The 27,963-nt window shown below is 39.7% G+C and overlaps 1 protein-coding gene across 2 annotated transcripts; it reads left to right on the top strand.

Moving 5' to 3' along the window:
• LOC132267380 (uncharacterized) lies at window positions 1–27,407 on the top strand. Of its 2 annotated transcripts, none has more exons than XM_059768548.1 (5): window positions 1–255; window positions 757–907; window positions 1,492–4,220; window positions 26,684–26,880; window positions 26,982–27,407. In XM_059768548.1, exons 1-5 carry the CDS (start codon window positions 154–156, stop codon window positions 27,100–27,102), a joined length of 3,300 nt encoding a protein of 1,099 aa, XP_059624531.1. In that variant the 5' UTR covers window positions 1–153; the 3' UTR covers window positions 27,103–27,407. The 2 variants fall into 2 exon arrangements, with proteins under 2 accessions (XP_059624531.1, XP_059624530.1); XM_059768547.1 differs by having other exon boundaries at window positions 2–255; window positions 1,357–4,220.
• Window positions 27,408–27,963: the final 556 nt, after the last annotated feature.

Here is a 27,963-nt window from a genome sequence, read left to right as displayed (position 1 = left end):
AAAAAAAGAAAAGGAAAAAAAATAAGAAGAAAGAAAGAAATAAGAGGGTGAAAATTGTGGAAGGCGCTCAAATCTTTTGCAAGAAAGAAAGAAAGAAAGAATGACGGAAGGGGAGATGGGCATTCCACAATTGGAATAATCAAGCAGTTGACGATGAAAGAGAGCAAGAAGAAGAAGACGAAGAGATTGACGGAGGAGGAAAGTCCAACTCCTAGGGTAATGGATCCCAAAATAGAACAAGGAAAGCATCTCAGGGTTGGTGTTTTGCTTTCATTTCCCTATTTGAAATACTACATTTAATTTCAACCATCTCTCTTCTCAATTGTCCATCCTGTTTCTTCAATCATTCCGTACCATTCTTGTATAAAAAACACACACACACACCCACCCACCCACCCACCCACATATCTTTTATTTGTTCATATACGTAATGGGTTTTTACACCAGGTTCAACAATATATTTATATATGTTTCATGCATCAATCAAGTTGGTATGTATTAAAATTGAATATTTACCGATAAACTGTTTGTTAAATTTTATTCTAGAGTGTTTAGAAATTTAATTGTGATACTCTTACTATGGTTGTGGACTGATGCTTTTGCTTGCCATATTGTTAATCATGGGAAGGATGACATATCAGTTATTTAAAAAATGTTGCCTTCTAAGCTATTTCCATGTGAAATTGCTATTTCCTACAAATTTTTTCTTTATGATGTTTATGCCTGTATCATCACTATGAACACACACACTTTCAGGGGAAAGTGGAGCAAGTTGTTGGGTCTATGATTCTTAATTTAGAGGATGATGATGGGTCAACTGGAGTAACCAATTTTGGTTTGGATTACGCACTTGGAGCGGATCCTTTGAGCAATTCTGCAGCCATTCGAGCGTTGCGTGCCAATCCTGGTAGGCCAGCGGTTCTCTCTCTCTCTCTATTTTTTCCTCAGTAGAAAGTGGTTCTGTCACTTGATACCGTGTTCATTGCGTTTTAGGAATTGCCAATATGTTGTGTGATTTACAGAAGCTAAAATTTAATTAATTGTTTGCCTTGTAGATGCAAAAAATTATAATTAATTAACTGAACACTAAACACTACTTTTATGTAAATTTATTTGGGAACAGAAAAAGAGGGCAAACTTAATTATTTTATTTTATTTTTTTGTTGCTTTTTTACCCTTTCTCAAATTTAATAAGTTGCAACCAGATCCGGCATAACTTGGCTATATACACAAAATGGTACAAGATGATTATATTGTCCCAAAAATAGTAGTTCCTGCTGGTCTTATACATCTTCAGACACGCACACACATCTAAGGTTAACTATAATTCTGATGCTCATTAATTTGGGAATGCAGAAAGGGTGAAAAGGAGAACAAAATCAAAACACAAGGTTGCATATGGTGAAGAATGCAAGAGGGATCAAAATGAGAAGAACAAAACCAAAACAAATAATGATGCTTTGATTAATCCTGATTCATTCAATGTTGTAGGCAGTGGCAGGACTCAGATGAAAAGTGATAAGAAGGAAGAACCCAATGAGACCACATTTCCTGTGGGCACCGGTGAAGTTGATGACAAAACCATCCACAAGAGGAGCTATCGCAGTAGCAGTCACCGTAAGAACTCTTTGAACTTAGGGATGTCACCTGTAGTGGTTTCTCATTATTTTCAGGAAGACAAAGCTCCTGATGGTCAAGAGATGAATGAGAAGGAAAAGATTAAACTCGATCACAATGTTGAATCAAATATTAAATCAGTCAACTTAGATGTGAGTATACCGGATCGGTCTAATTCTTTGGCTCATATCATTGAGAGCGGTGGCAAGAAGAAGAAGAAGAGGAAGAAGGAAAGGGAGGAGGTGGAAGAAGGAAGTCAAAATAAGCATTGTGGAAAAACTCGGCAAATGCGCGTAACTTCTCCATATTTTCCAGAATTAATCGAAGAAAAGGACAGGCATGAGAAAGATATGGAGTCTGTTGACAAAGTTCCTGATGGTCTAGAGATGACTGAGAAGGAAAAGACAAAATTCAATCACAATGTTGAATCAAATATCAAATCAGTTAACTTAGATGTGAGTGTACCGGATCGGTCTAATTCTGTGGCACCTATCATTGAGAGCAGTGGCAAGAAGAAGAAGAAGAGGAAGAAGGAATGGGAGGGGGTGGAAGAAGGAAGTCAAAATAAGAATTGCAGAAAAACTCGGCAAATGCGGGTAACTTCTCCATATTTTCCAGAATTAATCAAAGAAAAAGACACGCATGAGAAAGATATGGATCCTGTTGACAAAGTTCCTGATGGTCTAGAGATGACTGAGAAGGAAAAGACAAAACTCAATCACAATGTTGAATCAAATATCAAATCAGTTAACTTAGATGTGGGTGTACCGGATCGGACTAATTCTTTGGCACACATCATTGAGAGTGGTGGCAAGAAGAAGAAGAGGAAGAAGGAAAGGGAGGAGGTGGAAGAAGGAAGTCAAAATAAGAATTGTGGAAGAACTCGGCAAATGCGGGTAACTTCTCCTTATTTTCGACAATTAATCAAAGAAAAAGACAGGCATGAGAAAGATATGGAGCCTGTTGACAAAGTTCCTGATGGCCTAGAGATGACTGAGAAGGAAAAGACAAAACTCAATCACAATGTTGAATCAAATATCAAATCAGTTAACTTAGATGTGAGTGTACCGGATCTGTCTAATTCTTTGGCACATATCACTGAGAGCGGTGGCAAGAAGAAGAAGAAGAGTAAGAAGGAAAGGGAGGAAGTGGAAGAAGGAAGTCAAAATCAGCATTGCGGAAAAACTCGGCAACTGCGGGTAACTTCTCCATATTTTCAAGAATTAATCAAAGAAAAAGACAGGTATGAGAAATATTTGGAGCCTGTTGACAAAGTTCCTGATGGTCTAGAGATCACTGAGAAGGAAAAGACAAAACTCAATCACAATGTTGAATCAAATATCAAATTAGTTAACTTAGATGAGAGTGTACCGACACATATCATTGAGAGTGGTGGTAAGAAGAAGAAGAAGAGGAAGAAGGAAAAGGACGAGGTGGAAGAAGGAAGTCAAAAGGAGTGTAGCAGGAATGAGACAAACAGGTTGGAATATGGTTCCGCTATACTGGAAACTAATTTTCCCATTTTTGCCACTAACAGTAACCACAAAGAAGACAGTGGGGGTGTGTTCTTGTTGGACAAGTATGAGGGCGATGGCAAGAATAGGGGAATGGATGAGGGCTGTAGCTCAAAGGACTTGAATTTGGTGGTAAATTTTCCATATCATCATAAGGGAGTTGAAGAAGAGATAACTGAGGAGGATGCGAAGAAGACTCATCCCAATTATCCGATCAAGGGGAAGATTAATACTTCTAATCTGGGAAATGATGGAAATGGTGCTGCAGTCAATATGGATGCGATTGAGGACTTGTTCTCTCAATTTATTTATAAGGGCAGTAGAAACACAAACAGAAGTGATGATGTGCATGACATGGATGTTCTGAAACCACAAAGTCTCCATCCTCATGTTGTGAAGGATGTGGAAGAGGAAAAGGATTTCAAGGAGGCCAAACAGAAGAATACAGAACCTGACTGTGTAGTTAAGAAGAAGATTGATCAATTCATTATCACCAATGAGTGTGAAAGGGGTTGTGCCAGTGTAGATGAGAATGAGGGTCTGTTTGTACCACACATGGATGAAAAACTGAAAGAAGAAAAGGGACAAAGAAATGAAACGGAAATCAACAAGGTTATGTCCAGTAGTAGAAGAAAGGATGGGGATGGTCAGAAGAAAGCATATGCAGAAGTTCGTGTGGGTTCTGGTTACTTTGAGACCTCAACAGGGAAAGAAATGGCACTGAGTGAGGGGAAGCATCTAAAATCTAAATCGTTAAAACCATCCGCAAAGAAGTGTCCCAAAGTAGTGACAGTTTCCCCCTACTTCTATAATGAATCAGCACGAGAGAATGATATTTCCAACGCATTCAAAAGTAAAGGTGAATGCAAAGTAGTGAAAGTACTGCCTAAAAGGGCTCAAAGGGCATCTGTGGATAAACCTGTTTTAACTGCTGCCCAGAAACGAGATGAGGCTTACCAAAGAAGAACTCCAGATAACACATGGATTCCTCCACGGTCCCCTTTCGGTCTCCTTCAAGAGGATCATGCCCATGATCCTTGGAGGGTCATAGTGATATGCATGCTTCTCAATCGGACAACTGGTTTGCAGGCAAGTTCTACCCTTCTTTTGTTTTCTCAACTTCATTTAATTAAAATAATTGCTTTCCTTGTCGTTGGTTCTTTTTCTTTTTCCCTTCTATTTGCTATATAATCTGTGCAGTAGGTACCTTGACGATAATTCTTGATAACTTTAGGAAACTTAAAAGATGTTTTAAATGAGATACTGAATATATATAATGGCTGTGAAAGTAATTTCTTATATTTTGTGAACCACTGAACTTGATAAGTTCACTGTTATTTCTGTTTTCTGTGGGTTACAAAGTTGACTGTTTGCTTTAATATGGTTATTGTTCAAACTGATAAAAGAGAGAGAGAGAGATGGAGAGAGAGAGAGAGATCATGGCTACAGCAACTGTGTATATCATATACATCATATAACCTAATAAGCCTATGTAGACTTATATAAAGAATACAAGGTTAACTAAATAACACAAGGGCCTACTAACTAAATATAATTACATAATGACCCAACATCTATATATATATATAAAAACATTCTAACACTCCCCCTCAAGCTGGAGAATATATATCAAATAATCCCACCTTGGAACAAATAGTTCTTAACTGGTTATGACCCAGTGCCTTGGTAAACATATCAGCTAATTGATCTTCAGACTTCACGAATGGAGTAGAGATGCTCCCAAGTAATATTTTTTCTTGAATGAAGTGACAATCAACTTCAATATGTTTGGTCCTCTTATGAAACACAGGATTTGATGCAATGTGAACTGCTGCTTGATTATCACAAAACAATGGATTAGGAGCTTCAACTGTTAATCCAAGTTGTTTTAGGAAATGTTGTATCCATGTCAACTCACTAGTGGTATGAGCCATTGCCCTATACTCAGCTTCAGCACTAGACCGAGCTACCACTGTTTGCTTTTTACTTCGCCATGTAACAAGATTTCTTCTTACAAATGTGCAGTAGCTTGTAGTAGATCTCCTGTCTGAAGGAGAACCAGCCCAGTCGGCATCTGTAAAACCTTCCACCCTAAGATGACCATTTGATTTATATAGTAAACCAAAACCTGGAGCTTGCTTGAGATATCGGATAATCCGAAGAACAGCAATCCAATGTGGCATTCTAGGGCCTCTCATGAACTGACTTACAATACTAACTGCATATGAAATATCAGGTTGAGTGATAGTGAGATAAATTAGTTTCCCAACAAGACGATGAAATCTGTCTGGGTCATTAAATAGATCACCTTCATCAGACACAAGTTTTATATTCGAATCCATAGGAGCATCAACTGGACGACCACCCAACATACCTGTTTCTTCTAATAAGTCCAACACATATTTTCGTTGGGATAAACTTATACCCTTCTTAGATCTAGTAACTTCAATACCCAAGAAATAGCTAAGTTTACCCAAGTCTTTAGTGTGGAATCGATATTGCAGAAACAACTTCAACTTAGCAATGCCTTCAGAATCATCACCTGTGATCACAATATCATCAACATACACCACAAGAAATATGAAGCCAGCTTTAGTGCGCTGGTGAAATACCGAATGGTCGGTCTGACATCTGTTAAGACCAAATTTTAATGCTGCCTCAGAGAATTTTCCAAATCAAACCCGTGGAAACTGTTTCAATCCATACAGGGCCTTTTTAAGGCGACAAACAGTGTGAAGATACTCCCCTGAGCAACAAACCCATGTGGTTGCTCCATATAAACCTCTTCTGCCAAATCACCATGCAAAAAGGCATTTTTAACATCTAACTGAAACAGAGGCCAATGCTTATTAGCAGCAAGAGAAATTAAAACACGAGTAGATGAAATCTTAGCAACAGGGGCAAACGTCTCATCATAGTCAATACCATAAGTCTGGGTATAACCTTTGGCAACAAGACATGCTTTTAAACGTGCAACGGACCCATCTAGAAGATACTTCACAGTATATACCCAGCGACAACCAATAGGTTTGGCACTTGGAGGTAATGGAACAAGATTCCACGTGCCATTCTGATGCAAAGCATCCATTTCATCTTGCATTGCTTTCTTCCAGCCCGAATCAGACAAAACATCCTGCACAGTCTTAGGAACAAATGTAGTAGACAACTGAGAGGAAAAACATGAGAAGGATGGCGATAAAGAATTTTAAGAGACATAATGAGCAATGGGATGATTAGTGACACACGAGCGAATACCTTTACGAAGGGCAATAGGCAAGGAATCAGACATAGTGGATGGTGTTGGATCCAAAGACTCTGAAGACAATGGAGGTGGCATAACAGTAGATGGCTTTGGTCTTCGAGTGTATACCTGTAACGGGGCAGGCGAAGGAGATCAAGGTCGAAGACATAGTGAGGGAAGAGAAATCGCAGGAAGAGGCGACTCAGGAGTGATATCAAGAATTGAATCAGGATCTGAAAAATATTGGATAGACTCACAAAAGGTTACATCCGCGCTAACAAAGTACCGTTGAGAAACAAGACTATAGCAGCGATAACCTTTATGAGAACGAGAGTAGCCAAGAAATACACACTTTGTGGCACGGGGGTCTAGTTTATCAAAACCAGGACCAAGATTGTGGACATAACATACACAGCCAAAAACTCTAGGAGTAAGAGAAAACAAGGGAGAATTAGGAAATAAAATAGAATATGGAGATTTGCCATCTAATACAGAGGAAGGCATACGGTTAATAAGATGACACGCAGTAAGAACAACATCACCCCAAAACCGTTTAGGCAGACGCATATGAAACAAAAGAGCACGGGTTACCTCTAAAAGGTGTCGATTCTTACGTTCTGCGACTCCATTTTGTTGAGGAGTATAAACACAAGAATTTTGATGAATAATTCCTTTATCACTAAGATATGTATCAAAGGGGGTTGCAGAATATTCCTTAGCATTATCAGAACGTAGAATACGAATTGGGCATCCAAACTGAGTTTTGATTTCTTTTCGAAATTTTTGAAAAATTAAAAATAACTCAGAACGATCTTTCATTAGAAACAACCAAGTCAGGCGAGAATAATCATCCACAAATTTCACAAAATAATGAAATTTATTGATTGAAGAATGTTTTATTGGACCCCATACATCTGAATGAATCAAATGAAAAGGACTAGAGACACGATTATTAACCCTAGACTTGAAAGACACGCGATGGTGCTTACTAAGTTGACAAACTTCACATGACAAAAATTTTAAATGACTAAGACTAGGAACTTGACGCTTCAAAACTTGAAGTGACGGGTGACCAAGCCGACAGTGCCACTGGAATGGAGACAAAGAAGATTGAAGAGCCACAGGATAAGGTTCCAAATCAAAGTAATATAAGCCACCAGCTTCATGTCCTGTACCAATCATCTTCTTCGTCTTGAGATCCTGAAACACACAAGAAGTAGGATAAAATGTAACAGAACACTGGAGTGATTTAGTAAGCTTACTGATAGACATTAAATTAAAGGGAAACTGAGGAACATATAAAACAGACGAAAGAGACAAGGAATCACTAAGTTGAGTTGACCCCAAACCTCAAAACCATAGTGGACGAACCAATAGCAAGAGTGACACTTTGGTTTCAGGTTCGAAAACACTATGGTTTCAGATTTTGATTTCCTCTCAAAGTGTCACTCTTGCTATTGGTTCGTCCACTATGGTTTCAGGTTTGGGGTCAACTCAACTTAGTGTTTTCTCGACTTCAGCAAGAGATGGAAGTGTGGGATTGCCCATAATCTGTGCACGAAAAGACTCATAGATTGATGACAAACCAGTAAGAAAACGGACAACATTAAATTCCTCACGTTGTTGTTGCATACTACGAACATCAGCGGTAATGTGCTAATACATATTCAGCTCCTCACAGACTCCCATAACTTTGGAATAATACTCTTCTATAATGTGATTACCTTGTTCAAGACTGAAGTACTGCTTACAGAGCTCATAAACACGAGTGATATTACCTGTCCCAAAATACAATTGTTGCAATTTGTCCCATATCTCCTTGGCAGTGTCTAAATAGAGTAAGGTTGAACTGATTTGAGGTTCAATACTGTTTAACATCACGAGATGATCTGAGCATCTTCCTTTTCCCATGTATCAAAAGAAGCATCAGTGGCCTTGAGTTTTCCTTTAGTCAGATGAGTACCAAGACCTCTACCCTTGAGAAAAATAGCAACAGATTTAGCCCACAGTATGTAATTCTTCCTATTGAGTTTAACTGAAGTCATAGAATGAAGATGGGATGTGGAAGAAAGCAAATCTGAACTGGAAGCCATGATGAACTCAGCAAAAACAGAGAAGAAGAAAAAAAAAATGCAGACTATGTATTCTGGCCGAACCTGGGAAAACAGGTCGGGTCTGAAAAACGGGCTGGGTCTGGTCAAACGGGCCGGACCTGGTCAACTGGGCCGGATCTGGGCTATCCCAGGTTTAGTAAACCAGGGTTAGAATAGCTTCACTCCTGCAGCCAAACACCACCCTTCTCCTTCACAATTCTCGCCGGCCACCGACAAGAAATTCCAGCACCCAAGATTCGCAATGGAAAAACAAGGCTAGTACACACCCTAGCCCTTGCAGCGGTGACGGCAACCCAACAAAAAAAAAAGCGATCTAACAACGGAGCGGAGATGGATCGCGATGATGGAACCTCTGCAACTTGCGACAGCCAAGGAAGCCTTGGCCAGCAAAACGAAAGGCTTCAGATCTGAGAACGACAGATAAGAAGCGCTGAACACAACGACAGCTTCAAACCTCCGGCTCTGAACAAAATGGCGGCCAAATCTTCAGCAAAGAACAGAATCGGCTTCGATCTTGATTTCGATTTGTAGAAGAACAACCCAGATGCAATCACAACTACAGTCTTAGGTTCCCGTTGTTTCGTACCGCTCTGATACCATGTTCAAACTGATAAAAGAGAGAGAGAGATGGAGAGAGAGAGAGAGATCATGGCTACAGCAACTGTGTATATCTTATACATCATATAACCTAATAAGCCTATGTAGACTTATATAAAGAATACAAGGTTAACTAAATAACACAAGGGCCTACTAACTAAATGTAATTACATAATGACCCAACATCTATATATATATATATAAACATTCTAACAGTTATCATAATCCGGATCCAGCTCCAAAACTGTCAAATTATTCTGGGATTGTGTTAAAAAAATCACACGGTAGGATCTTAGTGGGATCACTCAGAATTGTGGGATTGCGATCTAATGGATGTTCCTATTGACACACCATTTTGTTAGCCTTTTCTGAATTTTTATAGGTTTATTATTCTAATTGGGCCTCCAGTTCAAATTTTAATCAAAACCAAAGCCCATGAACGAGTATAGATATAATAGAGCCCAATGGTGATAGCTTAACATATAACCACAAAATGAGAGCTCATTTGCATAACATGAAAGTAGCTATAATTTATGGTGACATTGATAAACAGCTTTCTATGACTGAAACATTGCGCAATCAAATGGGTACAAAAAGATTTTAAGCCATAATTTTTGAGGCAAGGCTTTGATTAGCTTTTACATTCATTTTTTTTCCTTTTACTTTATTGATTTTGTTGAACTTTGTTTTTGTTTGTTTGTTTGTTTGTTTTTTTTTTCCTTGTGCGTATTTATTCTTTCTCCTCAATATCAATTTCTTCTTTCTGTTTGCATTTTTCACGTATATTATCCACACTTCATGTTCAGTGTAATATGTCTCTGTTTCTTTATCCATCTTTTTTCTCTCTTATTTCTTATAATTTTCTTTCTTTTTGCAGAGTCTTATTTTCCCTTTATATTTGACTGCTACAATTCTTCATGTGATGATTTTTTTTTTTTTTTTTTTTTTTTTTTCTTTTTTTCTTTTGATTAATGCTTTTGACCTATGATAAATTTAAAATTCTACCCTACTAAAATTGGCATGTAGAGATTTGTTGAATGATTAAGGACTCTAGAACAAGAGATGGAGCAAGAATGAGGGTGTAAGAGTAGCAAGACTAAAAAATCATATGCTAAAGAGTGTAGCTGGGGTGCTGGTGTGCTAACATATGATAGTATATAGCCATACATTTGTAACTTATGGTGTTGTTAAATGCACTTAAGATATCACTGTATGATGAGAAACATTTTTTTCTGGTGACTGATAACCACAAAACCAAGAGGTCAGATAGAGTCTTTGATAGGGTAGAATCCTCATTATTATTATTATTATTATTTCTTTTTAAAACAGTGACCAGAGAGACAACCAATCTGGTCAAGGTTGTATGTTGAAAGCCAATCCTACAAATTGAGGCAGATTTCTTAATGTCAGGGAAGATCTTGAAAGAGTTCATCTAAATTATTTTGCAGATGCTTTTGATTTAACTTTTATTGAGGAAGAAAACAAAACCAGAAAAAATTGGGGGTTATTTCATCAAATGAGGAAATTGCTCAAAAATCTAGAATTAAGTGGCTCAAACATGAAAATTGGTGTACCAGTTATTTTTATCAGAAGTTGGTTCAGCAAAGGAACATTAATACCATTACAGATCAAGGTTAATGGACTTCAGACAATCAGAGCGGAATGTTATCAAGGACTGGTTGGTTGGATTTTCGTTGCTTTTTAGTTGCTTAAGCCAAGTTATTCTATATCTCCTTCCGATGTTGAGTTATTAGAAGTGGTTTTGTCTGCAAAGGAGGACCGGAATATGAATATTTGATTATGGTTTTCATCCAGGCAAAGCACCTAGGTCAGATAGGTTTCCAATTAGATTTTATCAATGATTTTTTGGAATATTATTGTTTCAGATTTGGTTGTAACACTTCAGCACTTCCTTTTAGAGTCTAGAATGCCCAAAGGAATCAACAATTCCTTTATCATTGTATTTTAGTTGATTTGGTTTTGTCACGAAATTGCAAAAGGGGGAGATTGTGAGGTGAATAGGATTAAGTTGGCGAATTTTGTAGATCAAAATTTGATAAATGTACTTTATTTTTATTTTTTGTTTTTTTTAGTTAGTTAGATATGTTTTAATTGTGAGACAAGTCTAACTTTTCAAAAAAAAAAAAAATTGTGAGACAAGTCTAAAATATTTCCGAGATGAAGAACGAGCTTCAACAAAGTTAAAATTGGCAATCTTTGTAAAAAAGGGTATAAAGATAAATTCACACTCACCAATTACGGTCATGCATAATACATGGCATCTTAATTTCAAAATTTTTAAACTTATTTTGATTCCTAAATATGCATGTTGTTGCATGAATTCATTATGAAAACTAGTTTCTGCTAAATTTTCCAAGTAGCAGAAACTGCAGAATCCTAGTCGAAGCATTCTGGAGTTACCTCGATCAATCGAGGTATGTGTCGATCAATCAACAAGGACGAACGCACAGTGGTTTGCTGAGATTAAAACACTTAGTTTTAACTTGATTTAAACACTTTCCTAGCATGATTATAAATACTCATGATCTCAGAAAACCCTCGAGAGCTTATTCACATCAAATCAGCATTATCAAAGGTGCACCTGGGCACACTCTTAGGCTTCTGGCGAATACAAGGATTGCACCTGCTATGTTCCCAGGCTTAGTGATCATGGCCGTGTACCTTGGTGTCGCCTGATACCAAGGGTTAGGTGCTAGAAGACGGCCCCAATCCTTCACACCCCCCTCCTCCCAAATCTTTCTTTATGGATTTTGGTCCATTGGATCAAAAGCTAGACCAAATATAAGAAAAAAACCGTTGCATCAAAAGCTACCAAATTAAAAAATATGAGCCTGAATAAGGTTAATTTGTCTCTTTCTGTTCAAAAGAAAGAACAAACTTCACAAGAGGAAAACAAGAAAAGAAGAAGAAAGAAACAGCCCTATAGAGAGCGGTGGAAAATTCGGTTCTATAAATAAGGAAACTGTGTGTGTATAACTGTAATTAGCTAAGGAAACCGTGTGTGTGTAGCTGTAATTAGCTAGGAGATTTTGTAATGTTTTAGTCATTGTAACCCCAGATTTTAGGGAATTAGTTTTTGGTCAATATCTCTAGGATTAGACAGTTTCTTAGTTTTAGAGTTTCCTAATTTAGATCCTTTGAAGTGTACATAACAGTGTAATTTCATTGTGATTTTAATACAATTGCATTTCAGCCCAATTTGTGTCATGTTATCAGAGCTGTAGGCTCAATTATGGGAATTGTATTTCTGGTCTTGCGAACTCTCATATCGCTAGACTGATTATTATCAATCTCCAACCCCACACTATCACCCCTCAAGACCATAACCCTTTTACCAAAAGACCATGTCAGAAACAGCCGACAACAGCAGCACCACGACTACCTCGGAGGTTCCTTTGACCGAAGGCAGCAAATCGATTCCAACAGGGGAATTGCAGAACATCCTGGCAGCGTTCAAGTTGAACGGGAAGAACTTTCTAAAGTGTTCTCAATTGGTTCACACGTTCTTGAAGGGAAGAGGCAAACTGAGTCACTTACTCGGTACTGGGCCTAACAAAGGGGATCCCAAATTTGATGCTTGGGATGAACATGACTCAATGGTGATGTCCTGGTTATGGAACTCTATGTTGCCAGAAATCAGTGATACATGTATGTTTCTTAACACAGCCAGAGAAATATGGGAGGCCGTGAAGCAGACTTACTCTAAAGTCCGGAATGCTGCACAAATCTATGAAATCAAGACCAAGATTTCATCCACCAAGCAAGGAAGTCGATCAATCACAGAGTACTCCAATCTGTTGCTGAGCTTATGGCAAGAAATGGATCATTACCAGTGCATTCAAATGAAATGCAGCGAGGATGCATCCCTCCTTAAATGGCTTGTCGAAAAAGACCGAACTTAAGATTTTCTTGCAGGACTAAACATTGAATTTGATGTAGTAAGAGTCCAAATACTCGGAAAGGAAGATCTGCCATCACTTAATGAAACAATTGCAATTGTTCGTGCTGAGGAAGGAAGAAGAGGAGTTATGATTGAGAATAACCTAGTGGACAGTTCGGCCTTGGTTACAAAAGCTGCAAATGTGAGGAACTTTGGCCGGGAGCAGCCATCTAATGAAGACAACAAGCGGGCAAATTTTACAAGGCCAGCCAATAAAGATTCCCTATGGTGCACATATTGCAAAAAGTCCCACACTAGGGACAAATGCTTGAAACTCTACGGCAAACCGGAGACGGCAAACAAAAATTGGACGGCAAAAGGTGGACAGCCAAAGGGACAGGGGCAGGCGTATATGGCAAATATACAACAGGTTGGAGAAGGTAAATCTCAAGAATCATCTATTGAGTTCGATAGAGAGGAAATTGAGAAATTGAAGAATCTGCTGGGATCTTTGGAGAAACCATCTACAACAGGTACTTGCACTTTGGCGTTCTCAAGTATATCTTACTCTACTCATGCTTTTAAAGTCTCGGATATATCCACCACAAGCTCCTGGGTCATTGACTCAGGAGCTATAGATCCCATGACCCACTCGTCACAAAAATTTATCTCATATACACCTTGTCCTAGCAATAGGAAGATAACAAAAGCTGATGTTTCTGTGACAACAGTGGCTGGCCAGGAAGATGTTTTTATGAGCAAAACCCTCACACTTAGAAATGTTCTCCATGTACCAAAATTATTTACTAACCTTGTGTCAATCCATAAGCTCACTAAAGATTCTAATTGCAGTGTGGTGTTTTATCCCTCTTGTTGTGTATTTTAGGAACAGGGCACGAGGAGGATGATTAGACATGCTAGAGAAAGGGATGGTCTCTACCATCTTGAAAAACCCAGTGGTCAAGTTAGTGTTGCAAATTCCTCACCATTATCATTTCTTTTAGAGTCTTTTAAATCCAATAAAGACAAGATTTGGCTTCAACACCTCCATCTTGGTCACCCGTCATTTAGAGTCGTTAAATTTTTTTTTTTTGATAAGTAAGAATTTATTAAAAGCGCTCAAAAGAGGAGCGAAGCCCAAAGAAAACAAAAAGGGCCAAAAGGCGCCTTAGACCTTCAGAGAGGCCAAGAAAATAATGATTTCCTCCATAGATCTATAATCTCTCCCTGAAACCCAATAAAAAAGAGTAGAAATAACAGATAACTTAATCATAGAAATAGGCTTTTTTTTCCCGTCAAAATATCTCCTATTTCTCTCGAGCCAAATACGCCACCAGATACAAAGCGGCGTAGCCCCAACAGAGACGCCTCTCCAAGCTTCAATCAACCCTCTAGAGGAACAGGGCATGGCCCAATGGACCCCAAATAAACGAAGCATCAAATCCCAGCAGTCTCTGGCCATACTGCAATGTAAAAGGAGTTGATCAACTGATTCCTTATTACACAAGCACATATAACAATGATTGACCACCACCTGATTCCTCCTCCTCAAATTATCTTGAGTTAAAATCTTACCCAGGACAGAGGTCCAAGCAAAAAAGGCGACCTTGCGGGGAGCCTTTGAACGCCAGATAGACTTCTAGGGGAAGAGTTCACCTAGACGATCCGAAAGACATCTAAAGAAGGACCTAACCTCAAACCGGCCTTGCGAGTTAGGAATCCATAGCCACCCATCTGGCTCCCCAAACGAAATCACCTGGCTATACAAAAGCTCCAGAAAACGAGAAACATCCTCGATCTCCCAATCCTGAAAATGCTTCCTGAACTGAACATCCCAAGTCAGTCTCCCGTTATCAAGATGATAACAGTCAAAAACGATGGCCTGTCGGTGAGAAGCAATCCTATAGAGCCGTGGGAAAGCGAGAGCAAGAGGGAGCTCCCCACACCAGAGATCCTTCCAAAAACTGATCCTCCTTCCATCTTTAATGCGAAAACGAACATGCTTGCAAAAGTCATCCTAACCCCTTCGAATGAAGTTCCATACTCCCACCCCCCTTGGACCACGCATCGCTCGAGAACACCACCCCCACGACCTTCCCCAAACTTGCTAGCAATAACTCTCCTCCATAACCAATGCCTCTCGATTCAAAACCTTCAGAGCCATTTACCAAGGAGAGCCTTATTAAAAGGCAACAACCTCCTTAACCCTAAGCCTCCAAACCAAATTGGACGACACACTTGATCCCACCGAACCAGGTGAAACTTGAACTCTTCTCCTTCCCCCCCAAAGAAAATTACACTGCAATCTTTCAATTCTCTCAGCCACTGAAGAAGGAATCTGAAACAGAGATATGAAGTATGTAGGAAGGCTAGAAAGAGTGCTCTTAATCAGGGTAACTCGACCCCCCTTAGATAAGTACTGCTTTTTCCAACCCGCTAATCTCCTCTCGAATCTGTCCACAACTGGATCCCAACTTCCGATACATCTGGAAGGGGCTCCCAAAGGCAAACCTAAATAAGAATTGGGAAAGGAGCCAGTGCAACATCCAAGGATCTGAGCAAACAACTCAATCCCAGGAACATCCCCAACAGGCACAAGAAGACTCTTGCCTACATTAACCTTAAGGCCAGAAACAACTTAAAACCAAATCGAAACGCATCTCAAATACCTCAGCTGGGACGCATCCGCATCACAAAACACAATAGTGTCATCTGCAAACATCAAATGAGAAACCTCCAATTGACTAGCAACATCCCTGCCCACCCGAAATCCACTCAAAAAACCCAGCTCCACAGCCCTCTTCAGCAATCTACTAAGAGCCTCTATCACAAAAAGGAACAGGAAAGGGGAAAGCGGATCCCCTTGTCTCAAGCCCCTCGAGCTAGAGAAAAAACCCGTTAGCGCTCCATTCACAAGGACAGAGAAACGAGCGCTAGAAATGCAGAAAAGAATCCATCTCCTCCACCGCCCACCAAAACCCATCCTCTCTAACAGATCGAGAAGGAAACTCCAGCTCACATGATCGTATGCCTTTTCAATATCTAGCTTGCAAAGAACACCCGGAACACCACTGCTCAAGCGGGAATCAACACATTCACTAGCAATAAGAACTGAATCCAGAATCTGCTGACCTCCCACAAAAGCATTATGAGAGTCAGAAATGACACCATCCATCACCTTCTTCAACCTAGAGGCCAAAACTTTCGCAATCAACTTGTAAAAACATCCCACCAAACTGATAGGGCGAAAGTCTCTAACATCCATTGCCTCTCCCTTCTTCGGAATAAGAGCTATAAAAGTTGCATTCAAACATTTCTCAAAAGAGCCCTGCACATGGAAGGCATGAAAAGAGGCCATCACCTCCTCACGGACCACCTCCCAACACTCCAAAAGGAACCTCATAGAAAAACCATCAGGTCCAGGAGCTTTATCCCCATTACAACTCTTCAGAGCAGAGAGAACTTCCTCTTCGGAAAAAGGCTCCTCTAAAATAGAGCACTCCTCACCCGAAATAGAATCAAATTGAAGCCCATCCAGCAAAGGGCGCCAATCGGCTGACTCAGTGAACAACCTTGAAAAGTACTAAAAAAAAACTCTTACATATCTCCTCCTCTTTACTAATCAACACTCCATCCACCCTTATCCTCCCAATGTGGTTGCCCCTTCTGTGAGCATTGGCGAGCCTATGAAAGAATTTAGTGTTATTGTCTCCTTCCTTGAGCCACAAAGCTCTAGATTTCTATCTCCATGAAATCTCCTCCATGATTGCAATCTCAGCAAATTCTGCTTGACACTCCACCCTCCTGAGCTTCAAATGACCTGTCAAAAGACCCTGATTCTCCATCGTATCAATGTCGGCAATCTCAGAGAGAACCCGGTTCTTTCTCCAAGCCAAATTACCAAAAACCTCTTTGTTCCAGACTTTGAGATCATTCTTCAAAAAATGCAACTTGTCGGCCAAAGAATGACTCGGAGTGCCAACCACTCCATACCCTGCCCACCAGGATCGGACTCGCTCCAAAAAGCCTTCAGCCCGAAGCCACATATTCTCAAATCTAAAAGGGGAACTTCTGCTGCGCAGCCCGCCACAGTCCGACAACAATGGAACATGATCAGACAAAGGACGAGCCAGGGTGGCCTGAACAACATTAGAAAACTTTTCCTTCCAATCACTCGACACCAAGAATCTATCAAGACGAGAGAGTAGGAGGAGAGCGTCCACTGGACCAGGTGAAAGGCCCGCCCACCAAAGGCAAATCAAGTAAACAGAAACCATTAATAAACTCTGAGAAGCCATCATATCAGCTGTCTATCTGCCCCTTGTCGACCTCTCAAAAGGGGAACGAACAACATTGAAATCCCCCCCTATACACCAAGGCAGCGACCATCGACTACGGATCTCCCCCAGCTCCTCCAGGAACAAATGGCAATCATAATCCTCCATAGGCCCATAGACTCCAGAAAAAACCCAACGAAAGCCATCCTCCACCATGGATAGAACATAGGATGCCGAGAAACGCTCAACCTGAGAGTCCAACATACATCCCACATGATCAGAATACCACCCGAAGAGCCAATCGCATCCAAAGCAAACCACTCCACGAATCGCCCACCCCATAAACCTCGAACAATTACATCCGTCATAGAGGCAATCTTGGTTTCTTGAAGACATACTAAATGACCACCCACTTTCCGAATCATCGATTTCACCATTTTCCTTCTAGCCGGGTCGTTGAGACCCCGGACATTCCATGAAAGAATTTGTAGCGTCATAGGGAAACAGTATAATTGACCACCTCACCCCTCCTCCCACTGGTCCTCTCCCTAGCGCGCCCCCCCCCCCCCCCCCCCCCCCCCTTCCCTTTCATAGGTAACAAAAGTCGAGGGACTTTGAATCCCTCTCTCCTCCCTCTCCACTGGAACATTCCCCCTACAATCCATTCTATCAGCAAATTGAGCATTAAGAACGTCTAGGAATAAGTTTGTTGCCTCCTCCATCCGACCCTCAAATGACACACCCAAAAGAGAGCCTATCTCTACACCATTATCCTTCATCCAGTCATTCTCCAAATCAGCCAACCCTGTCAAATCCCCTCCCTTCCGCAGAGTTCCCGTCAGGCCTTACAACTGCCAAAGGTGTAAACAAATTAACCTCAGACTCGCATCCGTTCCACAAAACCATACCTGCATCCCCATGAACAGATGAACACGACCCATCCTCCCCATACTCAACAGATGACATAGAAGGAGAGCAGTTAGAAAGTGGAGTACCATACACCTCATCAGCCATTCGATCATTCTGGTCAGTAATAGAACCTTTCGAGACCAGATGAGCTCTCAATTCCTTCTAGAGTACAGCAGCTGAAACATCGTCAATCCTTATCTTCACATCCCGCCCCACACACACAGTAATTCCGTCACTGCTAACATCACACAACCAAGAAGAACCCGTCTCAATACCACCGTCATCACCAGGTCTTTTCTCAAGAGCAAGCATCGGCTCTCTTTCAAAAACCGAAGACAAGCAATTAGACACAGAAGACACCACTCCCTTTTTCGGCATCAAACTCCTTCGAGACACCCCGCAAGGGTGAGTAGAGGAAGAAGAAGGAATAGAAGGAGAGTGAGAAGGCGAAACAAAAGACATACCCGATCCAGAGTCTTGTGAAACCGGAATCCACTTCTGCTTTTCCTTTCTAGACCATTTTTTGCGAACAGGGGGAAAAATCACTTTCTTCTTCATACGGTGTCCTTGCAATAGCCCTTTAAAACGCCTGTTTCTTCTAGAGCCTTTCGGAACATCATTGGGCGAATGAATATCATCCAAAGCAACACATAAAGGCCCGTAACGGTTGCCCAAGTCTGGCCCAGAAGAAGCATTAAAAGAACTCGGTTCTTCCTTCAATTTAGAGCCCAAATCCACGGATCCTTGGTCAATACAAATTGCATCCAATAAGTGGGCTGCTCCACCTCCATCCGGACCACCCGATGATAAAATGCCTTCATTAATTAGACCAGACTTGCCATCCACAGGCCCACCAGAATAGATTGAATTGGATTCAGAAGCCTTAACCCTCAGCCCATTATTAGGCCCAACCACTGATTTAAAGCCCAAATCGGCCTTACTATTATTCGGAGCCCAAGGTTTTGAATTAAAGGTGGATGCAGCTGTCATCCACTTTGCACGGCCGAACCCCCTGCTCCAACCACGTGTATGGCCGTTAAAGCTCCCACTCCCACGCGCTTGATTGACGTGAGGAACAACACGATGACGCTCCTTTCTCCACATCTTCCTGAACGCCGGCCGGCCAACCCCGATGAGATCACCTTCCCTATGCCTTTCCGGGGATTTCACTTGCCGTCGAAAATCAGGTCCATCCGAGGAGCCTTCTTTCCTTTTCAGAGTGAAAAATCTTTTAAAACATTCTGTGTTTCGCTTCCATAATTCGTCCCTCCATTCCTCCCATCTCTGAAACTCAGCCAAACCTATCTTTCCCAAAGAATCCCACCTTAACCATTCTGTCTCCTTCAGCAAATGTGAACCGTCACCTCCTTCCAAGCTATCTGTTGTCGGAACAAGCTCCGGAGGCTTCTCTTCCCACACCTTCACTTTGTAGCAGAGACGGTCATTGTGTATGAAGACAAAAGGAGGACAAACCTTGCTGTCGGACACTGTGATACGAACCCTTTCAGCGTCGATTGCTTCATCAGCATCCACCCATAAGAAACCACCGCATAGATCACCGACCATAACGAACAGTGCATGACTCCAAAGATGGAGAGGAAGACCGTACAACGTCACAATCTTCAGGCCCTTACTCTTCAACACCTCGGAGCACCCCACCCTAAAGCTTCAAGATTCCATTTGTAGTGTGGCCGTCCCCCAAACACGACGACCTTCTTTAAGCACGCGAGAAGCCTCCTTCGCAGAAGGAAAGCGAAATAGCAATAAAGAATCTGGAAGAGGTGAGATCACAACACCGGAAGAAACCTTCCATACACGAGAAGCCCAAGCCACGATTTGATTCCTATCACCCACATCCTCGTCGAACTTACCCACCAAACACGATCGAAGGTCCTCCCTTCTTCTTCCAACCGAATCATTATCCAGAAAAAACGAATGCCCTCGATAAGTGTTTGCAGATCTAACATTTCCACCTTGAAACAGACAGGGTAACCTCGCAACTTCTAAGAACGACCTCATTCATACTTCCATGAACTTTCTTCCTTTGTGGAATCTCCCCTTTTAGAGTCCTTAAAATTATGTTTCCTTTATTGATCAAAGGGTTAGATGTTGAAAATTTTCATTGTGATGTCTGTAAACTTGCAAAGTACAAATGTGCTTCTTTTCCAATAAGCGATAAAAGAACATTTGTTCCATTTACTCTTATTCATAGTGACATTTGGGGACTGTCTACTGTTTCTAACATTTCTGGGGCTCGGTGGTTCGTTTCTTTCACTGATGATTGCACTCGTGTGTCTTGGATCTTTCTTATGAAAAATAAATTTGATATGAGCTCTGTCTTTCCTGTTTTTTACAACATGGTCAAAACACAATTTGGTACTAAAATAAAAAGATTTCGTTCTGACAATGCTAAAGACTATTTTAATCAGTTTCTCTCACCATATTTCCGAGAAAAGGGCATAATACATGAATCTTCTTGTGTTAACACACCCAAACAAAATGGTGTGGCTGAATGAAAGAATGGTCACATTTTAGCTATTACAAGAGCATTCTTGTTTCAAAAAAATGTTCCTAAGCAATATTGGGGGGAAGCGGTTTTAACTGCTGCTCATATGATAAACAAATTGCCTACAAAGGTTCTTGATTTTAAAAGTCCTATGCAAATTTTAACGAAATTCTTTCCTAATTTCAATGCTTCAAGTAGTCTTGTTCCCAAAATATTCGGTTGTGTTGCTTTTGTCCATGTGCATTCTCAAAATTGGGGAAAACTTGATCCACGGGCTGTCAAATGCGTCTTGATTGGCTATTCTTCCACTCAAAAGGGGTACAAATGCCATCATCCTCCCACAAGAAAATTCTATGTGTCAGCTGATGTCACTTTGTCGAAGAAGATCATTACTTTACTCGTCCTTATCTTCAGGGGGAGATCTCATTCACAGAAGATAAGGACAAGGATTTTTTCTTCTTGATTTTCCATTGTCCTCCTCCTTGGTTCCTGTCTTTGTTGTCCAGCCAAACACTCAGTCCGTTCCTATTGACACTCAGTCCGTTCCTGTTGATCAACCTGAGCTAGTCCAGCCTGAGCCAAACATTCAGTCCGAATCCATACAACTTGAAACCGAGCCTCATACACCCAAGTCACAAGAGATAATAAAGGGAAAGCAAATTCAAGACTCTACTCGTCCACTGCTGGTTTTTTCAAGAAGAAGGGCACCAATCACTCAATCTGTGCAGGTTCAATCACCCAAATCAACCCCTGCTCTTGGACTTAGCGAGGTAATTACTGAACCTATTTCTAATGAATATGGTGTCACTGAAGTTCTTGATCAAAGTGATTATGATATTCCCATTGCTATTAGAAAGAAAACTAGAGCATGCACCAAACACCCTCTGTGCTTATTCATGTCATACAAGAATCTGTCCCATAACCACAAAGCCTTTCTCATAAGCCTAAACACAATCTCCATTCCGAAAACCATATCCGAGGCACTAGGTAATGAGAATTGGAAGAATGCCATGAAGGTCGAAATGGAAGCACTTGAGAAGAACAAGACATGGGACTTGGTGAAATTGCCGAGAGGGAAGAAACCGGTGGGATGTAGATGGGTATTCACGGTGAAATACAAGTCAGATGGTTCGTTAGAGTGGTACAAAGCAAGGTTAGTTGCTAAAGGCTATACCCAAACGTATGGAATAGATTATCTTGAGACATTTGCTCCTGTTGCGAAGATGAACACCGTTAGAGTGTTGTTGTCATTGGCTGCTAATCTGGGCTGGAAATTACAGCAATTCTATGTCAAAAATGCCTTTTTACATGGTGATCTCAAGGAGGAGGTTTATATGGAAGTTCCAACCGGGTTTGGTTTGAATACAGGACAGGTGGTATGCAGGTTAAGAAAGGCGTTGTGCGGATTAAAACAGTCTCCAAGAGCTTGGTTTGGAAGGTTTGCCAAGGTAATGCTTGATATGGGATACAAACAGAGCCGAGGCGATCACACCTTGTTTGTAAAGCACTCGGTTTTAGGGGGAGTGATTGCATTGTTAGTCTATGTAGATGACATTATAGTGACAGGTGATGATTTGGAAGGAATGGAGAATTTAAAGAAGCGTTTAGTGAAAGAATTCGAAATCAAAGAGCTCGGCAAACTAAAGTATTTTCTCGGCATTGAGGTAGCACATACTCGGGAAGGAATTTTCATATCTCAGCAAAAATATGTAACAGATTTGCTAATGGAAACAGGAAAGTTAGGTTGCAGACCAGCAGAGACGCCTATAGAGTTCAACCACAGGCTTGGAGATGCTCTGGAAGACAAGGCAGTAGATAAAGGCTCCTATCAGAGACTTGTGGGAAGGCTTATCTACTCATCACACACTAGACCAGACATAGCCTATGCAGTTAGTGTTGTAAGTCAATTCATGCACAATCCCAAAGAGTCACATCTTAGGGCTGTGTATCGAATCCTACAGTACTTGAAAGGCACACCGGGCAAAGGAATTCTATTTAAGAAGGGGGAGGAGCTAACTCTTGAAGCCTACACTGATGCAAATTATGCAGGGTCTGTAATTGACAGGAGATCTACCTTGGGTTGTTGCACTTTTCTAGGAGGCAACCTTGTGACTTGGAGGAGTAAAAAACAGAATGTTGTGGCAAGATCAAGTGCAGAAGCCGAGTTTAGAGCAATGGCACTTGGGATTTGCGAATTATTATGGCTGAAAATTGTATTAGAAGATCTAAGAGTTAAGTGGGAAGGTCCAACGAAGCTTTATTTTGATAATAAGTCAGCCATTAATATTGCACATAATCCAATGCAACACGATCGTACGAAGCACATTGAAGTTGACAGGCACTTTATAAAGGAGAAGCTTGACAGTGGCCTAATTTGCACTCCATTTGTTTCCACTAGCTATCAACTTGCAAACATACTCACCAAAGGATTGTTTGGAACGTTTTTTCAGAGACTAGCAAGCAAGCTTGGAATGGATGATATCCATTCATCAGCTTGAGGGGGAGTGTGGAAAATTCGGTTCTATAAATAAGTAGACCGTGTGTGTATAACTGTAATTAGCTAGAAGATTTTGTAATGTTTTAGTCATTGTAATCCCTGATTTTAGGGAATTAGTTTTTGGTCAATATCTCTAGGATTAGACAGTTTCCTAGTTTTAGAGTTTCCTAATTTAGATCCTCTGAAGTGTATATAACAGTGTAATTTCATTGTGATTTTAATACAATTGAATTTCAGCCCAATTTGTGTCAATAGCCAAACCAGACGCGAATGACATGAACGAGTTAGTTCTTCTTCTTCTTTTCTCTTTCTCTGAACGACGTGTACTGCTTTCTGGAAAATACTGTTCTTCTACTTCCTCTATTTCTCTTCTTCTCCTCTGTCTCTTTGTCGTTTCCTTCTCTCTCTCTTCATTGTCTTCATCTTCTCTCCCTCAATTTTTTCTTGTTCTTAACTATTTCCTGCTGCCTCATCAATTTTACAATAAATAAAAATACTATTTCTTGCTGCTGTATCTTCTATTTTTTCTAGTGTTCTGTTTTCTGTAAAGTACTGCCCACCTCTCTGATTTCTTGCTGTGCGTAACACACACACACACACACTCTCTCTCTCTGTCTAAATACTATTTCCTGCTGTTGTGTATATTTAATGATCTGTTTTCTGGAAAGTACTGGCCACCTCTCTGATTTCTTGATGTTCATCTGTCTTTCTTTTCTTAAAAAAATACTTTTCCCTGCTCCTGTATTTTTTTTTTTTTTTAATAGTTTTTTTTAGTGATATGCTCTATGGAAAGTACTGTCCCTCTCTCTTTCTTTTATTTTATTTCTATTTTGGTGCTTTTTTTCCTTTGTTCTTTTATTTTTTTAATCAATTGTTATTGTTCTCAATTATAATAAATTTATTTTTCAATTGTGTGCCTCGCTTCAATCTGGCGCGCCCCTCGCCTTGTGCCTAGAATCCACAGGACCTTTAGCGCCTTAATGTGCCTTGGGCCTTCGATAACACCGCATCAAATCTCATGTACCTTTTTGAGAGATTAGTTGTAAGGTTCCTGTGCATTAGTATTTTGGCGAGTTGTTGATTATATGTGTTTATACATCCACTATTGAGGTACCGAACAACATTCAACACAACTAGAGCAATTCACAACAGATTCTCAACCCAACTATTTGTGGCTGATACTAATCAGTAGAGAAGCAGATTCGTGAGAAGTGACTGCTGCTGAAAGTTCAGAAGATGACCTGGAGACCTTCGAGTGTACTGAAGGTTTGGCGTCTTACTGCGTCTACAAATCTACTAGGGGTTTGAGGATACTGAACTGTGACCTAGGTTGTACATCTTTTTCTTGATAGTGGATTAGTTGCCTGGACTGGTCCCGTGGTTCTTTAATATTTTTTTCACATATGGTGTTTATTTATTGCTTTACTGTTTTATTTATTTTATAGTTTGGATGTTTGTTTCAATCTGAAATTATCACCTGCATAATACTTTTTCAAATGAATTAAAACAAGTTTAGTTTATTTACTTAAACACAAGCCTTAACCAGAATAACTGCAAAAAGAAAATTTAGTTGTCATACAAGACCTATTCACCCCCCCTCTAGATCTAGATCAATGGACCTTGCTTGATTTTGTTTCAGAGCCCCGTGTTTTGGTTTTACTACGTTTCCGCATGTAACCCATCAATTGAAATGGTGTGTTGATTTAGTCTGTGAGAGGACGTAGCAATGGTGTCAACACATATGAGTATACTCACCAAAGCTAATACAAATGTTGTTAATAGAAAAATGGAAGTGAAGAAAGAAATGAAACTAGAACACGAAGATATTACATGGTTCAGCCACTAGGGCCTACTTCCACAGCCCAAAGAGCCCAAAGGGCTACATCACTTTTATAATATTCTCTTAGTTTTTGCATACAATGATCCCCTCTATTTATAGGTGAGAAAATACAAACATGTGATAAATATGATATAGGAAAGATTCTTAAAATCACTCCCATGGACTCATATTAATATTCTGTCAAGGAGTGATTTATCATTTAAGGGCTTTAATCACTCCGATAATGATATTATCCAACATAACATCTTCCAACATTAAATGATATGTAAATTAAAGATACACACTAAGCTCAAATGATTCTTCTCTCAATAATATATGTATTAGGTCTATTTAGGTCTGCCCTTGAGAGTTATCTATTTATAGGCAGTTAATAGGTTGGTAGAGATTGGGATTTTTGTGGAGTTTCAAACCAAGTTGGAAACTTCTTTCTTGAATGGCTCGATTGTTCAAATTACATGACGGTCTATCGACATTACTCCAGAAAATTTTGCTCGATCGGGTTTTCCAGGTGGTTTATACTTGGAAAATTTTCAATTGGCAGTTTCCAAAACTTAATTCATGTAATCTTAAAACATTCTAGGGAATCAAAATAAGTTAAAACTTGAAAATTAAGAAACCCTATTAATGCAATACATGAACCCTAAATGGTGAGAGTGCATCAATGTGTCAAATTACATTTCTACCCTTTGTAGTTTATGATTACCAATTCAACCTTTGATGTAGCATATTCCATCTTCAACCTCAGGAGTTAATTGACACTAACCTTTGCAAATTTGCTAAGCTAAGCTAGAAATTAAGCAACAGTACAGTTGATTTATGAAGTTTGCTAGCATAAGCCCCATTGACCTAACAATATGCTTTGTATTTTGCAATCCAAACCTCTTAAGGAGATTTGTAGCATACTTAGTTTGTGAAATAAATATCCTATTGTCTAAAATAAAGCCCTAAAAAGAAGTAGATCATCAAGTATGCTTAGCTCAAAAAATTCTTAAATTTCCAGCAGATGAATGAGAAATTTTATCATGTGAAACCCAAAACAATGTCATCAACAGAAATTCTTGCAACCAAAAAGTTCCCATCTTCATAATTGATATTTTGGTACAGTGTTTATTCAATTGGTTTCACAAAACTTTGGATTGTGTTAGATGGATAGTCAGATTGAAAAGCATCGAGCATAACTGCAGGCAAATTTCCCTATCTGCTCTTTGAGCATTACAATGGAGAGAGAATTCTATTCTGAACATCAAGAAATTCTTTTGAGTTGCAACATTCGACAATCTTGAAGGAGTATTGGATTTCATCAGATGTACAATCAGTAACAAGGACGGTATTTGAAAAATAAACAAAATCATAGTCATACAGGTGAAGGGATTATGTGGTCAAATGAAGATGGTATATAGAGTTTAATTGGAAACCAATTGGGCCCTAATGCAGAAACATTTTTCCTGGTATCTCACTTCTCCAAATCTTGTATGTGTATTGGACAACTTCAAAAGTGGAGTTCCTTTTTAAATATATTTGGAATTTTTAAAGCTTCTAACTCTATTTCTCTTGCTGATATTTTGAATATATGTGATTTCATTTTTTTTGTTGTGTTAATTGGATAAAGAATGTTTTGCTGGATAGGACGCTGTCTGTCTAAAATTGATGATGTAACTAACTCCTTGCAGGCTGGTAGAGTTATATTGGAGCTATTCACTTTGTGTCCAAATGCAAAGATTGCTACAAAGGTTGCCACAAAAGAGATTGAAAAGGTGATATGCACTCTAGGTTTACAAAAGAAGAGAGCTGTGATGATTCAGCGCTTCTCTTGCGAATATTTGGGAGAAAGCTGGACTCATATTACTCAGCTTCATGGTGTTGGCAAGTAAGTCAACAATTGTTCCTTTTTCCCGGCATCTTATTTATTATACATAACTTGTTTCATTGATAGAAATGGAAACTTGCATTTTTTTTCTCTCTCCACAGGTACGCGGCCGATGCCTATGCAATATTTTGTACAGGGAAGTGGGATGGTGTGAGACCCATGGATCACATGCTAACTAAATACTGGGAATTTCTCCGCGGTAACAATGTTACATTGGGATAGATGTTTCTTCTTGTTACAGAGGATTGATTTTCTAGTTTCTGAGTCATCATATAACTTAAGTTATTCAGATCTTTAGATTAATGCGTGTAGATGGCATCCATGGGTAAAGGAAGGTTGGGTTTTTGTGTTTCTTCTGCAACGTTTTGGGATGCAGCTTTTTGGTGGAAATTGCTTATTATGATGGAAGTCGCAGTTATGAAATTTTCTTGATAATTGCAAGAATTCAGAGGTTGAAGTAATATTCCCTAGAGATATATGACTGCAGTGATATTTCTTTTCAATTTAGATTAGATTGTTGGAACAAATGAATGAGGGTAATGTGGTCCAGTTTTATTATTGTTTTTATTTTTTTAAAAAAATTAAAAGTAAGCTGGTTTTGAGATTTATTTCACAAACCAAAAGGCAAAGCCATCCTTACTTGGGGGCATACCTCAAGAAACACACAACCACCATGTGGAATCCAAAAACTCGCCAAAGGTACAAAATCCAACAAAAAAAAGCCAAAAAAAAAAGATACACAAAATACAATACCTGCAATTTTAACAGCAGAGATAATTATTCCAAATACACCAAGTAACAATTCAACTTAAAAAATCTGCCATTTGATAAACTAGAGCCTTTCCATAAGAATTTCTTTAAAATATGATTCACACGTGTTAAGAACCTATTTAGGAATGATGAACACCGATGCCTGACCAGTGCACTTGAAGAGAAATAAGAACATTAACTGAAGATTTTGATTTTCTATTTGATCAGAGACAGACACCAGAGCAAAACAAAGAGAGCAGTCAGCAGAAGACCAGAGATTTTTCCAATTAATTGGATAGCTTCCATCAAAATTTTATGAGCTTATTTAATATC

This window comes from Cornus florida, unplaced genomic scaffold (genome assembly GCF_030987335.1).
Source record: "Cornus florida cultivar Cherokee Brave unplaced genomic scaffold, ASM3098733v1 CherokeeBrave_3.0.0_Hap2_Chr07, whole genome shotgun sequence".
NCBI lineage: Eukaryota > Viridiplantae > Streptophyta > Magnoliopsida > Cornales > Cornaceae > Cornus > Cornus florida.
This window is presented reverse-complemented; position numbering and strand designations above follow the sequence as displayed.